At 42.9% G+C, this 16,313-nt stretch overlaps 1 protein-coding gene across 3 annotated transcripts in view; it reads left to right on the forward strand.

Moving 5' to 3' along the window:
- soul4 (heme-binding protein soul4) overlaps positions 1-16,313 on the forward strand; it is a 69,433-nt gene that overhangs the window by 6,552 nt on the left and 46,568 nt on the right. For 2 of the 3 annotated variants that reach the window (XM_078542779.1, XM_078542780.1), the window contains one exon: positions 14,850-15,007. In XM_078542779.1, coding sequence (XP_078398905.1) covers positions 14,850-15,007 — 158 coding nt within the window. Of the gene's footprint in view, positions 1-14,768; positions 15,008-16,313 lie in introns of all 3 variants that reach the window. The other variant, XM_078542781.1, reaches the window with a different exon arrangement.

Here is a 16,313-nt window from a genome sequence, read left to right on the forward strand (position 1 = left end):
CACAAAATCATGTTGACTCTGCCTGATTGTATTTCGATTTTCTAAGTGTCCTGCTATTACCACCTCAATAATGGATTCTAGCCTTTTCCCTAAGACAGATGTTAGACTAACTGGCCTATAGATTCCTGCTTTCTACCTCCCTTCTTTCTTGAATAGTGGTGATATAGTTGCATTTTTCCAAACTGCTGGGACCTTTACAGAATCTAGGGAATTATTGGAAGATTTCAACCAATGAATCCACTACTTCTGCATTCACTTCCGTTAAGACCCTAGGATGCAGGCCATCATGTCCAGGGGGCTTATTAGCTTTTAGTTCCGTTAGTTTTCCGAGCACTTTTTCTCTAGTGTTAGTGATTGTTTTAAGTTCTTTGTTTTGAGAGTGATAGAATGGTTGTAGCTCGAGAGGAGGCCATTCGGCTCATCGTTTCTGTGCTGGCTGTCTGCAAGAGCCATTCACCAAGTGCCACTCCCCTGCCTTCCCCACCCGCTCCCCCACATATTTTTCCTTTTCAGATAATGATCCAATTCCCTTTTGAATGCTGCAATTAAATCTGCCTCCACCACTCTCTCAAACAGTGCTTTCCAGTTCCTATCCATTTGCTGTGTAATAAAAGGTTTTCATGTTGCCATTGTTTCTTTTGCCAATTACCTTAAATCTGTGCTCTCTGGTTCTTGATCCTTACACCAATGGGAACAGTTTCTTCCTTTCTACTGTGAGCAATCCCCACATAATTTTGAACACCTCAAAAAATCTCCCCTCAGCCTTCTCAAAGGAGAACAGTCCTGGCTTCTCCAATCTATCTCTTTAACTGAAGTTCCGCATCTCTGGAACCATCTTCGTGAATATTTTCTGCACTCTCTCTAATGCCTTCACATCTTTCCTAAAGTGTGGTGCCCAGCACTAAATGCAATACTCCAGCTGAGGCTGAACCAGTGTTTTGTACAGGTTTATCATAGCTTTCTTGCTTTTGTACTCTATGACTCTATTTATAAAGCCCAGGATCCTGTACACTTTATTAACTGCTCTCTCAATCTGTCCTGCCACCCTCAATGATTTGTGCGCATATACCCCCAGGTCCCTCTGCTCCTGCTGACCCTTTAGAATTATACTTTTTAGTTTATATTGTCTCTCCATTTTTTTCTACCAAAATGAATCAATTCATACTTTCTGTATTAAGTTTCATCTGCTATTGTCTGCTCATTCCACCAATTTGTCCATGTCTTTTGAAGTTTAACACTAGCCTCCTCACAGTTCACAATACTTTCAAGTTTCATGTTGACCACAAATTTTGAAATTGTGCCCTGTATACCAAAGTCTAGGTCATTAATATATATCAGGAGGAGCAGGGGTCCTAACAGCCACACATGGGGAATTTCACTATAAACCTTTCTCCAGTCTGAAAAATGTTCATTAACCACTACTCTCTTTTTTTCCTGTCACTCAGCCAATTTCATATCCATGTTGCTACTGTTCCTTTTATTCCATGAGTTCTAACTTTGCTCATGAGTCTGTTATGTGGCACTTCTTCAAATGCCTTTTGGAATTCCATGTATACAACAACTGCATTACCCACATCTACCCTCTTTATAATCTCATCAAAAAACTCAAGCAAGTTAGTTAAACACAATTTGCCCTTAACAAATCCACGCTGGTTTTCCATAATTTACCCACATTTGCCCAACTGACTATTAATTTTGTCCCAAATCATTGTTTCTAAAAGCTTCCCCACCACTGAAGTTAAACTGACTGCCCTGTATTTGTTGGATTTATCCTTGCACCCTTTTTTGAACAGGATCCCTTTGCAATTCTCCAGTCCTCTGGCACTCTGAGTTGAAGGAAGATTGGAAAATTATGACCAGTACTTCCAACAGTTTCCACTCTCACTTTCCTTTGTATACTTGGATGCATCTTTATCATGTTCTGGTTCTTTATCAAATTTAAGTACAGTCAGTCTATCCAATACCACCACTGTATGAATTTTAAAGCAATCATAGGCAGCATTTTCTTCCTTCGTAACAACCAAAGCATTTAGTCTCTTTCTCTTAGGCAGTCCCTTGCGATCGAAAATGACTTGCTTTCACTCTGGTTTGATGGGTTTTGGGATGGTTGATGAGTCACCTCTTTCTCCAAAACCTTAAATCTGTATCTAATCCTTGTATGATCAGCTAATATCAGCTGGAAACAGCTTTTCTTGGTCTATCTGTCATAATCTTGTACACTGCGATCAAATCTCCCCTCAATCTTCTGCGCTCCAAGGAAGCGCAGCTTCTCCAAACTAGCCTGGTACTGTGTAGCTAAAACCCCTCATCCCAGGAAATGCTCTGGTAAATCTTCTCTGCACCCTCTCAAAGACCTTCACATCTACCCTAAAGTGTGGTGACCAGAACTGGATATGATACTCCAGTTGTGGCCCAACCAGAACTTTATAAAGATTCAGCAGTAATTCCCTACTTTTGTTCTGAAAATCTCGATTTATGAATCCCAAGATCCCATATGCTTTGCAAATTACTCTCAATATGTCATGTCACCTTCAATGATCTATGTACATGAACCCCGGGTTCCAATATCCCTGCACACTCTTTAGAGCTATGCCATGAAATGTATGTTGCCTCTCCATTGCACTTCTGCCAAAATGCATCACCTCACATTCCTCTGTATTAAATTCTATCTGCGATATATACATAAATATATACATGTGTGTGTATATGCATATGTGTGTATATATGTATAGTGGACGTAGCACTGACCCCTGGGGAACACTGCTGTCTACCTCCTCCAGTCTGAAAAACAACCATTTACCACCACTCGCTGTTTTCTGTCCTTAAGCCATTTTTTAATCCAACCTGACACTAACCCTCCAATTCCATGAGCCAGAATTTTGTTAACCGGCCATTTATGTACCAGATATACACCATTGCCTTGCCTTCATCTACCTTCTGATACAGGCACACCACACTTTGAAACCAAGTGACAGATGCCACCCCAGACAGATGCTATGGATCTCTCCTCAACTCCCCCCAGACACTTGTCATACCGTGAGCCAATCAGTCTCACTGAACTCTGTCTTTCACACAAGGATTTCTAATCTCCACTCTCCAAGAACTCTCCCTGGACAGATACGTTCAAGACAAACTGAACAAAAACAACTTCCAAATCAAACAGCTGCTTCCAGCTTCTTCATTGTGTGTGTCTGTGGGAGGTCCTGCGTCTCTGGACCCTCGTTGCCTGGCAACAGCCCAGCTTCTCTACTTATGTTTGTTTAACATAAACTGCAACATTTGTAAAACTCTCATTAGAAATGCAGGCACCCTGCAAAGCGAAACAAAACTCAACCTGACCCCCCTGCTCCCAACAAATGATACAGAAACACAAATCAAACTAAAACTCATTCCCAACACCCACAAACACCAAAGACAACCCACTCAAACCACCTCTCTTTCCCAACATAATATTGAGTTACCTTCCAGACAAGTGTCAAAGCGATTTGGAGAAACTATTGCAGTCACACAAAGCTATTTACGGGAATAAGCTCGGGAGAACAAATTTAGCTACACATGATGTAAATGTGGAGGATTCAGTTTTCCTTATGGATTAAATCCAGCAAAATTATCACAAGAACAGAAAGAAATCGAATTCATGCTTCAAAATGACATAATTGAGTCTAGTTGCAGTAACTGGAGTTCGCCTATTAAGCTGGTGCCAAAACCAGATGGAACACAAAGACTGTGTGTAGATTATTGAAAAGTAAATGTAGTGACAAAAGTGGATTCATGTCCTATTCCACGGTTGGATGATTGCATTGAGAAAGTGGGACAATGAAAGTTTATTACAAAAATTGACTTGGCAAGTACCATTATCAGAGAAAGTAAAGGAGATATCAGCTTTTGTGATACTAGATGGACTATATCAATTTAAAGTTGTGACATTTAGTTTGAAAAATGCACCAGCAACATGTCAAAGATTGACAAACAAAGTGATTGCAGGGCTCAGCAATTGTGCTGTTTATATTGACGACTTGATAGTTTTCAGTCAAACATAGGTGGAGCATTTACAACATCTGAAAGAACTGTTTGATTGACTGCAAGAAGCTAATTTGGTGAAGTTGGCTAAGAGTGAAGTTTGCAAAAGCGCTAGTTACATATCTAGGCCATACCATTGAACATGGTAAGGTGGCTCCAAGATATGTGAAAGTAAAAGCCATCATGAATTTCCCCAACAAAATGAGAAGTTTTGAGATTTCTGGGTGTGAGTGGATTTTACCAGAAGTTTGTACCAAATTTTAGCAGCGTGGTTTCTCCATTGACTGAACTACTAAAAAAGAACAAGAAGTTTCAATAGACACAGGAGTGTCAGAATGCATTGGACAGTTTAAAAATTGTATTGACTAGGACACCAGTTTTGGCAGTACCTAGTTGGCAGTTTAAGTTGGCAGTTGATGCAAGTGATGTCGACATTAGTGTTGTATTGTCGCAAGAAGATGAAACTGGAATTGAGAAACCGGATAGGGTATATTTCACGAAAGCTGCATGTACATCAGAGAAGATATTCAACCATTGAAAAGGAGACTCTGGGTCTGGTGTTAGCACTGCAGCATTTCGAGGTTTATGTTGCAAGCAATTCTTCAGAAACAATTGTTCGTACAGACCACAATCCTTTAAAATTTCTGGACAAATTTCGAGACCGAATTGCAAGGCTGTTCAGATGGAGTTTATTACTGCAACCGTTTAATTTACAGATTATACATGTGGCTGGATGAGAAAATCTAATTGCAGGATTTGTATATATATTATGTTAATACATGCACTTGGTAATGTAATAGCTTGTGTATAGATAAGTATAGTAAGTAGTGTAAGATAGGTTGAGAAAATGAAGCCATCTTTTAAAATTATGATGGTTCATTTTTCCATAAGGATGGAGGTGTTACGAAACTATAATAATTTTCATATTATTATGGTTTATTGTAAAGTAAGTTAATAGGTGTGAGTGTAGGTGTCTGTGTGTGATTTAATTTAATTGGAGTCAGCTAGACTGCAAGCTTGAAATTATTAAAAGGAGTTAGGTGTAGAGGGGTACTTGAAATGCTAATGAGTAAACATGGATGAGGCCTTAGCATATAAGGTGTGAAGGAAATTTGCATTCTTGGTTAAGTGAAGGAGTTGTTTGGATTTCAAAGGGATGGTAGGATGTTTACAATTGGTAAGATAAGCAAGTTCAAGAAGTGTGTTTATTTTTCCCCAAAAGGAAAGAGGTCATGTTGGCAACATGAAAGATTTTTATTTATGGGAAAAGTAAATTTGCAAGGGCATACGGAACAATGGAATTCACAGATTAAAGAGAGAGAAGCATATATAAAGAGGAACAAAAGGCCATGCTGTGGGTGGGTAGGGCGTGTAAGATCTAACTGGAGTGTGTGACACAGCCTTGAAGAAGCCTCCGGCCATTTTTGCAAAAAGTTGCTAGACAAAGAGCTTGTAGAATTCCACTGTTGAGCGGATGCCATGGTAATTTGTTGGCTTGCTTTTTAAATTTAAAATCTATTTTGGACAGTTGTCTTAAAGGGGGTGTGTAGTTGGGAGTTAGCTTAATTAAGAATTTTAGGATTTGTCATAGCATTAAATAGCTGTAATCTTACGTATGTGCTTGAAATCTTTTTTGTTAATAAATGTTTTCATTTAATTTTTAAAATCTCTGAAGGGATTTGTTAGTGAATTTGTTACTTCTGCTCCAGCAACACTTAAGAAGCTTGACACCATCCAGGGCAAAGCAGCCCAAAAACGTTCACTCCCTCCACCGCCGATGAACAGTGGCAGCAGTGTGTACCATCTACAAGGTGCACTGCAGAAACTCACCAAGGCTCCTTAGGCAGCACCTTCCAAATCCATGGCTGCTACCATCTAGAAGGACAAGGGCAGCAGACATCACCACCTGGAAGTTCCCTTCCAAGCTACACACCATCCTGACTTGGAAACATGTCGCTGTTCCTTCACTGTCGCTGGGTCAAAATCCTGGAACTCCCTCCCGAACAACACTGTGGGTGAGCCTACACCACATGGACTGCAGCGGTTCAAGAAGGCAGCTCAAGATGACCTTCTCGGGCAATTAAGGATGGGCGATAAATACTGGCCTAGCCAGTGATGCCCACATCCCATAAATGAATATTAAAAAAAATTCTAATCTCATATTCTCTCTTTGGCACTCTTATTTTCCTCTTCACTTATCCTCTCAACATATTGGCCCAAATCTTCTGATCAGAGTTGGTACGCTGATCAAACTGAAAACAACCCACTCACCTGGATACATTTAAAAAGGGGACTTCCAATCCACAGTGCAGAAGTCCCTCAATGCAGAAATCTACGCAGAGAGCAGTGAAGAGAATCAGAGTCTTTAAGCAATTGTATAGAAGGTTGAAGAAATTCAATTTGGGAATCCCTGGATCAGTACCAGCATTTCAATTGCTGGATTGTGCTAAGGTCTCTCATATGAACATATGTTCCATTTTTGGAGATGGAGACCCAATTGGATAAGATGTCTGCTGCCTTGAAAGAATTCTTAGGAAAACAGACATTTTCTCAGCCTTCATGGAACAAATGTTGACTCAAAGACTAGAGGGCTCAATGATTGCCAGATTTTGAAATGGTCCATATACTGATGCAGGTGTCAATACAATGAAAAGATTAGAGCCAAACAGAATTAGGATGAAAGCGTCTTTAGTAGATTTGGCTATTACAGCAAAAGACTGAATTGGAACAGCACTAACAGGCAAAATAATACCAGGAATGCCCAAGGAAGTTATTGGGTTCAGGGTGACCCTTGGGTGACGAGGAAGATAGAGAGGTGATGTGGTCTACATGGACTTTAGCAAGGATTTTGATAATATCCCTCATGGCAGACTGGTCAAGAAAGTAAGAGCCCATGGGGTCCAAGGCAAAGTGGCACGTTGGATCCAAAATTGGCTGAGAGGCAGGAAGCAGAGGGTGATGGTAGAGGGATGTTTCTGTAACTGGAAGTCTGTTTCCAGTAGGGTTCCGCAGGGCTCGGTGCTGGGGCCCTTGCTATTTGTGGTGTACATGAACGATTTGGACTTAAATGTATAGGGTATGATCCAGAAGTTCGCGGATGACATGAAAATTGATAGGGTGGTAAATAGCGAGGAGGATAGCTGTAAACTGCAGGAGAATATCAATGGACTGGTCCAGTGGGCGAGCAGTGGCAAATGGAATTCAACCCGGAAAAGTGTGAGGTAATGCACTTGGGGGGGGAGGAGGGGGGGGGCTAAGAAGGCAAGGGATTACAGTATGAATGGTAGGACCCTGGAAAGTACTGACAATCAGAAGGACCTTGGTGTGCATATCCACAGATCCCTGAAGGTAGCAGGGCAGGTAGATAAGGTGGTTAAGAAGGCATATGCGATACTTCCCTTTATTAGCCAAGGCACAGAATACAAGAGCAGGGAGGTTATGCTGGAACTGTATAAAACGCTGGTTAGGCCACAACTGGAGTACTGTGTGCAGTTCTGGTCATCACATTATAGGAAGGATGTGATTGCACTGGAGAGGGTGCAGAGGAGATTTACCAGGATGCTGCCTGAGCTAGAGGGTCTGAGCTTTGAGGGAAGATTGGGTAGGATGGAGTTGTTTTCCTTGGAGCAGCAAAGGTTGAGAGGGGACCTGATAGAGGTGTATAATATTATGAGTGACATAGGGTGGAGAGCAAGGTACTTTATCCATTTGTAGAGGGGTCAATAACCAGGGGCATAGATTTAAGGTAAGAGGTAGAAGGCTAAGAGGGGAGTTGAGGAGAAATTTTTCACCCGGAGCGTGGTGGGGAGTCTGGAACTCACTGCCTGAAAGGGTGGTTTAGTCCGAAACTTTCGTAAAATTTAAGAAGTATTTAGATATTCATTTCCATCGCCATAGTTTCTAGGGCAATGGGCGAAGCACTGGAAAATGGGATTAGTGTAGTCAGATCTTTGTTGACCAGCACAGATACAATGGACCAAATGGCCTCCTTCTGTGTTATAAATGTCTGAGAGTCTATGAGATAACATGAAGAAAGAAAAACAAAGAGGGTGTATGATGCACATAAGGTGGATTCTTTAAGCAAGAACCAGGCTAAATACAACGGCCCAGATCTTCCAGTCTCTGGATCATCAGAGACCAGACGTAAGACCAGAAATGCATGTTGGGACCCTCCAAGGGTCCTGACGCGCTGACTGCATGGGAACTCCCCAGGAAATGTGAACTTCCGATGGGCAATTCCCTTGCTCCCCAGGCCCTTTGTCAGGAAGATATAATAATATTTATAATGTGATTGGAATTTATTGTAGAGTAGAGTAACAGTTGGGCCTGTGTTTGTGTGTGTGTGGTAGTGGGGTACTTAATTGAATTAAAGGCAGCTGGTCTGAAGTCTTTGATGTATCAGAAGATTAGCTAGGTTTGAAATGTTAAGTAGGTAAACATGGGGGAAGTTTTAGGATGTAAGGTGTAAAGGGAACATTTGCATTTTTAAATAAACCAGACAAGCTTGAATTCAAAAGAGGGTGTGAAATGTTACACCTAGCCAGAAGTTAAGAAACTGTGTGTTTATTTTTCCCAAAGATTACTGGTAAAATTGGTACTATGATAGATTTTATTATTAGAGAGGTAAAGTCCAAAGACATAGTGAAACAATGGGAATTTGCATTCAGAGGGGAAAATATGTATAAAGGAGCGAAGGTTGTGTGTAAGGGCAGGCATTCTAAGATCTAACACAAGTCTGAAAAGCCTCCAGCATCTGAGCCTCAAGCTGCTGTCTACAAGGAACTGAAGCTGAGAAAAACTCACTTTGAATTCGACTGGGGTATTGTGTGTTACTTTGCCTGGGTCTTTTAAAATTTATGTGTCTCACTGTTGCTTTAACGGAGGTGTAACAGGGGTTTAGATTAATTAGGGGATTTAGAAGTTATCATAATAGTAATTTATAGATCTATGTATTCTTAAAATAATTTTTTATATCAATAAAAGGTTTAATTTAATTTTGTAAGAAATCTATAAGACTTGCTGGGCTTCTTTTTACTGAATTCAAAGCCCGCATCTCAAAATAAGTACAAATTGGAAATAGTTGTGGTAGCTGCTTCAAGTTTCCCTCTGGTATTTGGGCAGCTTGGCATTTAGCATCCGCCTGCCATAACACTTTCGAAAAAGGCTGACTCTGAGCAGGATTTGGAGACTTTAGACAGTTACCCAGGAAATGCTAGACAGAAAAATCCTAGTCTAACTCCTGGGTAACTATACAACCAACCCAACCCCAATCACTGACCACCCCCCACCCCCCCTAAACTCTCCCTGACCACCTGACTACCCCCAACTCCTCCCCGAACCGACTAGTCCACACTATTTGACTACCCCCACACCTGAAAACCCATCCCAACCTGACCCGACAACCCCGCCAACACCTACTAATCCACCTGCTACTCTACCACCCTACCCACCTGCCACCCTACCCACCTGACTATCCACCCATCTGCCACCCTACCCACTCAAGCACTTAGCTCACTCACCCTACCCACTTACCTCACCCACTTAGCCAACCCACCAGCCTACCTATTCACTCATTCATCCATTCACACATTAACTAACATTCACACTGGACATTTAAACTTGCCTTACAGCAGCTAGTGCTGTAAAAAGGGGGCATGGTTTCTGCCATCACTTAAAGACTCTGATTTATTCATCCATTAAATGACAATCTGTTTTTCAAAATATATCAAAGTCTGACCATGCAGAAGTCTGATTGCAGAACTCTGAGATGCAGAGGGATCTGGGTGTCATAGTGCATGAATCACAAAAGGTTTTTATGCAGGTACAACAAGCAATTAGGAAAGCTAATAAAATGTTATCGTTTATTGCGAGGGAAATTGAATACAAAAGTAGAGAGGTTATGCTTCAGTTATACAGGGCATTGGTGAGACCACATATGGAGTACTGTGTACAGTATTGGTCTCCTTATTTCAGGAAGGATGTAAATGATTGGAAACAGCTCAGAGAAGGTTTACTAGATTAATACCTGGAATGAGAAGATTGTCGTTTGAGGAGATGTTGGACAGGCTAGGCTTGTACCCGCTGGAGTTTAGAAGAATAAGAGGTGACTTGGTTGGAAATATAAGATTCCGAGGAGTCTTGACAGGGTGGATGTGGAGAGGATGTTTTCTCTTGTGGGAGAATCTAGAACTAGGGGTCACTGCTTAAAAATAAAGGGTCACCTGTTGAAGACAGAGATGAGAAGAAATCTTTTCTCTGAGGTTTGAGTCTTTGGATCTCTTTCTCAAAAGGCAGTGGAAGTAGGGTCTTTGAATATTTTTAAGGCAGAGGTGGATACATTCCTGATTAGCAAGAGAGTGAAAGGTTATTGGGGTAGGTGTGAATGTTGAGTTGAGGCAACAGTAAGATCAGCCATGATCTTATTGAATGATGGAGCAGGCTTGAGGAGCCGAGTGGCCTACTCCCGCTCCTAATTTGTATGTTCGTATGTATGCCTGATAAGCATTTTAAGAGATCATCTTATTGTAGGGTTTGATCCAAGAAATCTAACTGAAGCCCCAAAACCCTAATCAACATTCAACTGTCAGGCAGTCTTCTCACAAGATACTTTACTTCTGATTTTACTTCTTCATGGAAGCGACAACACCAAGGCCATACCTTGTTTCCTTTTGGGTAGGGACATAACCTGTATCAACATATCCACTTAATTCTTCCACTGGTCATATGGTTCAGAATCTGAGAATATTGGTGGGTATTCAGTCCATAACAATTTACACTTGCTTTCTGCCATTTTCCACAGTGGTCCCTAGGATTGTAGTTTTTTGTCTGAAATTTTTTTTCTTAGGTTTCCAATTTCACCATGAGGCAACCAACTTCTGCTATCATGTTCTATAACAGAAAGCAAGTTGGTCAAGAATAGAGCTGGGACCTTTCTTTACACATTTTTATAAGTGTTTATTAGACATTATAAGCACACATCTTCTAACTCAACAACTACAGTTTCGGTCTGTGTCTCTAGGGTTACAAGTGAATCTCTAGTCAATGCCCACCACCTTGCATAGCATCACAGAATGGTTATAGCGCTGAAGGAGACCATTCAGCTTGTCATATCTGTGCTGGTTCCCTACAAGAGCAACTGAGCTAGTTCCACTCAGAATTACTGAATTGTTACAGAACAAGAAGCTATTCGGCCCATTGTGCAATCATCAGTGAACATGCCCACTTCTGACCTTATGGTGGAGGGTAGGTTATTGATGAAGCAGCTGAAAATGGTTGAGCCTAGGACACTACCCTGTTCTTCTCACTCACTCACCAACACTCTGGAGGAGAGGCGATAGCATAGTGGTATTGTCACTGGACTAGTAATCCAGTGACCCAGGGTAATGCTCCAGGGACCTGGGTTCTATTCCCGCCTTGGCAGATGGTGGAATTTGAATTCAATAAAAATCTGGAATTAAAAGTCTAATAATGACCATGAAACCATTGTCGATTGTTGTAAAAACCCATATGGTTCACTAAAGACCGACATGACCCCCAGCAATGACTCTTAATGCCTTGCAAAAGGCGACTCAGTTGTATCAAACTGCTACAAAGTCACAAAAAAAAGAATGAAACCGGACAGTCCCACCCGGCATCAACCTAGGCACTAGAAACAATGGACATAGCTGCTAGACTGGGTCTGTGGCATCTGTGGCAGGTGGTGAGGGAACCAACAAGAGGGAAAAACATACTTGATCTCATCCTCACCAACCTGCCTGCCACAGGTGCATCTGTCCATGACAGTATTGGTAGGAGTGACCACCGCACAGTCGTCGTGGAGACGAAGTCCTGCTTTCACATTGAGGGTACCCCCCCATCATGTTGTGTGGCACTACCGATGGGATAGATTAAATGGGATAGATTTTGAACAGATCTAGCAACTCAAGACTGGGCATCCATGAGGCACTGTGGGCCATCAGCAGCAGCAGAATTGTACTCGAACACAATCTGTAACCTCATAGCCCGGCATATCCCACACTCTACCATTACCTTTAAGCCAGGGAATCAACCCTGGTTCAATGAATGCCAGGAGCAGCACCAGGCATACCTTAAAATGAGGTGTCAACCTGGTGAAGCTATAACACAGGACTACTTGCATGCCAACCAGCATAAGCAGCAAGTGATAGACAGAGTTAAGCGACCCCACAACCAATGGATCAGATCTAAGCTGTGCAGTCCTGCCACATTGAATCATGAACGGTGGTAAACAACTCACTGGAGGAGGAGGCTCCACAAATACCCCCAATGATGGGGGAGCCCAGCACATCAGTGCAAAAGATAAGGCTGAAGCATTTTCTACAATCTTCAGCTCGAAGTGCCGAGTCGATGATCCATCTCGGCCTCCTCTGGAGGTTCTCAGCATCAAGATGCCAGTCTTCAGCCAATACGATTCACTCCATGCGATATCAAGAAACAACTGAAGGCACTTGATAGTGCAAAGGTTATGGGCCCTGACAACATTCCAGCAATAGTACTGAAGACTTGTGCTTCAGAACTTGCCGCGCCCTAGCCAAACTGTTCCAGTACAGCTACAGCACTGGCATCGACCCTGGGAAAATTGCCCAGATATGTCCTGTACACATAAAGCAGGACAAATCCAACCCGGCCAATTACCTCCCCATCAGTCTACTCTCCATCATCAGTAAAGTAATGGAAAGGGTCATCGACAGTGCTATGAAGCGGCACTTGCTTAGCAATAACTTGCCCACTTAGGCCCAGTTTGGGTTCCACTCAGGTCCTGACCTCATGATAGCCTTGGTTCAAGCATAGACAAAAGAGCTGAACTCCCGAGGTGAGGTGAGAGTCACTGCCCTTGACATCAAAGCAGCATTTGACTGAGTGTGGTATCAAGGAACCCTAGCAAAACTGGAGTCAATGGGAATCAGGGGGTAAACTCTTCACTGGTTGGAGTCATACCCAGCACAAAGGAAGATGGTTGTGGTTGTTGGGATGTCAATCATTTCAGCTCCAGGACATCACTGCAGGAGTTCCTCAGGGTTGTGTCCCCAGCCCAACCACCTGTAGTTGCTTCATCAATGACCTTCCTCCATCATAAGGTCAGAAGTGGGGATGTTGCTGATGATTGCACAATGTTCAGCACCATTCACGACTCCTCAGATACTGAAGCAGTCCATGTCCAAATGCAGCAAGACCTGGAAAATACCCAGGCTTGGACTGACAAGTGGCAGGTAACATTCGCGCCACACAATTGCCAGGCAATGACCATCTCCAACAAGAGAGAATCTAACCATCGCCCCTTGACGTTCAAAGGCATTATCATCACTGAATCCCCCACTATCAACATTCTGGGGTTTACCATTGACCAGAAACTGAACTGGACTAGCCATATAAATACTGTGGCTACAAGAGCAGGTCAGAGACTAGGAATCCTGTGATGAGTAACTCACCTCCTGATTCCCCAAAGCCTGTCCACCATCTACAAGGCAAAAGTCAGGAATGTGATGTAATACTCCCCACTTGCCTGGATGAGTGCAGCACCCTCAATACTCAAGAAGCTTGGCACCGTCCAGGACAAAGTAGCCGGCTTGATTGGCAATACATCCACAAACTTTCACTCCCTCCACCACCGACGCACAGTAGCAGCAGTGTGTTCCATCTACAAGATGCACTGCAGGAATTCACCAAGGCTTCTTAGACAGCACCTTCCAAACCCATGACCACTACCATCCAGAAGAACAAGGGCAGCAGATAGATTGGAACACCACCACCTGGAAGTTCACCCCCCAAGCCACTCACCATCCTGACTTGGAAATGTATCGCCGTTCCTTCACTGTCGCTGGGTCAAAATCCTGGAATGCCCTTCCTAACAGCACTGTGGGTGTGCCCACACCACATGGACTGCAGTGGCTCAAGAAGGCAGCTCATCACCACCTTCTCCAGGGTAACTAGGGATGGGCAATAAATGCTGGCCCAGCCAGTGAAGTCCACATCCCATGAATGAGTAAAAGAAAAACATGAGCGATCTGGACAGCCTAGATGGAGAGAAATTGTTTCCATTGGTGGAATGGCTGCAAACCAGAAAACACCTCTTTAAAATAAATGGCATAAGAACTAACAGTGACATGAGCAAAAACGTTTTCATGAAGCAAATGATTAGGATCTGGAATGCAATGTCTGAGAGTGTGGTGTAGGAATTGTGGCTTTCAAAAAGGGATTGGATAAGTACAGGAAGAGGAAAAAAATTGCAGAACTAGTGGGAAAGGGAGAGGTATATGGGGAGAACGTGGGAGAATGGCACCAAATTAAATGCTCACTTGGAGGGTCAGTGCAGACACGATGGGCTGAATGGGAGAATTGATAAGCAAAGGGACTTAGGTGCCATGATAGACCTTTAAAGGCCGTTGGACTGCAAAATATGATCAAGACTAATGGGAAGCTGTATGATCACATAGGCAAACCCCATGGTAGGGGAGAGGCACTAGCCAGTTCCTGTGGAGCTATACCCAATTAACAGGCAGTGCTCTTTGAAGAGGCTTAGGATAAAGCTTGGTGAAAAGATGGTGCTTCTGGAGAAATGAACAAGATGAAATTGGAATAAAACTGAAAATATTGTTAATACTGAGCAACAATAGCACCTGGGGAGAGAGAAACAATTAATATTTCAGGTTGATGACCTTTTGTCAGAACTGGATTTGATTTCCTTTTTGTGCTGTTCTTGATATTCATCATGTTATTGTTGATGTTCATAGGGTGATCTGAACACAGACTTAATTCAGAAGAACTCATACTGTTCTGTACATTTAACAACCCAACACTCCATTTCCTAAGAGTGCAATGTCTCGCATTACATTGGAGGATCTAAATGCATTGGAAGATGATGTTGCTGAGGACATCCCTGAACACATGGAGGAAGACAATGACGAGGAGGAGCAACTCTTTGTTCATTGGCAAAGCATTGCCAATGCACATCAAGTGGAGCTTCCACGGGGTAAGTGGTTAAACAGAACAAAGGGAATGTAGAACTGTATTCTCAGTTTGAGAGTAGTAATTTAAATCTTGTGGATTGATTACATTCAACGGCCCAACCATCTTCAGCTGCTTCATCAATGACCTTCCTTCCACCATAAGGTCAGAAATGGGGATGTTCGCTGATGATTGCACAATGTTCAGCACCATTCGTGACTCTTCAGATACTGAAGCAGTCCATGTCCAAATGCAACAAGACCTGGACAATATTCAGGCTTGGGCTGAGAAGTGGCAAGTAACATTCGTGCCACATAAGAGTAAGGCAATGACCATCTCCAACAAAGGTGACATGCTTCAGGCCTTTGTGTGAAAGAACAAGCTAGGGTAACTTTCTTTCTGTGTCTCCCTCCCAATGACGTCGTGTCTGGCTTTTCCTCTGTGGCCTCTCTGTAGAACCTTCGCCTCTTGACATTCAATGACATTACCATCACTGAATCTCCCACTGTCAACATTTTGGGGGTTACCATTAACCAGAAATTGAACTGGACTAGCCATATAAACACTGTGGCTACAGGTGCAGGCCAGAGGCTAGGAATACTGCAACGAGTAACTTACCTCCTGATTCCCCAAAGCCTGTCCGCCATTGACAAGACACAAGTCAGGAGTGTGACGGAATACTCTCCACATGTTTGGACAAGTGCAGCTCCCACAACACTCGAGAAGCTTGACACCGTCCAGGACAAAGCAGTCCGCTTGATTGGCACCACATCCACAAACATTCACTCCCTCCACAATCGATGCACAGTAGCAGCAGTGTGTACCATGTACAAGATGCACTGCAGAAACTCACCAAGGCTCCTTAGACAGCACCTTCCAAACCCACGACCACCATCTAGGAGGGTAGAGCAGCAGATGGATGGGAACACCGCCACCTGGAAGTTCCCCGCCAAGTCACTCACCATCCTGACTTGGAAATATATCACTGTTCCTTCACTGTTGCTGGGTCAAAATCCTGGAACTCCCTTCCCAACAGCACTGTGGGTGTACCTACACCACATGGACTGCAGCGGTTCAAGAAGGCAGCTCACCACCACCTTTTCAAGGCAAATTAGGGATGGGCAATAAATGCTGGCCCAGCCAGCGAAGCCCACATTCTGTGAATGAATAAAAAAAAAAGCTTTTGTTTCTGCTGTCCCTGAATTCTGTGTCACCATGCTAACTTTTCTCCTTGTTTTTATCTTTTTCCTTTATTAACCTCTTATCTGAAGATGATCATTCTTGCTGGGGTAGAGATGCTAATTGGCCCTCAAGTACCTTGCCCAAATTGC

This window comes from Cetorhinus maximus, chromosome 5 (genome assembly GCF_964194155.1).
Source record: "Cetorhinus maximus chromosome 5, sCetMax3.hap1.1, whole genome shotgun sequence".
NCBI classification, from domain to species: domain Eukaryota; kingdom Metazoa; phylum Chordata; class Chondrichthyes; order Lamniformes; family Cetorhinidae; genus Cetorhinus; species Cetorhinus maximus.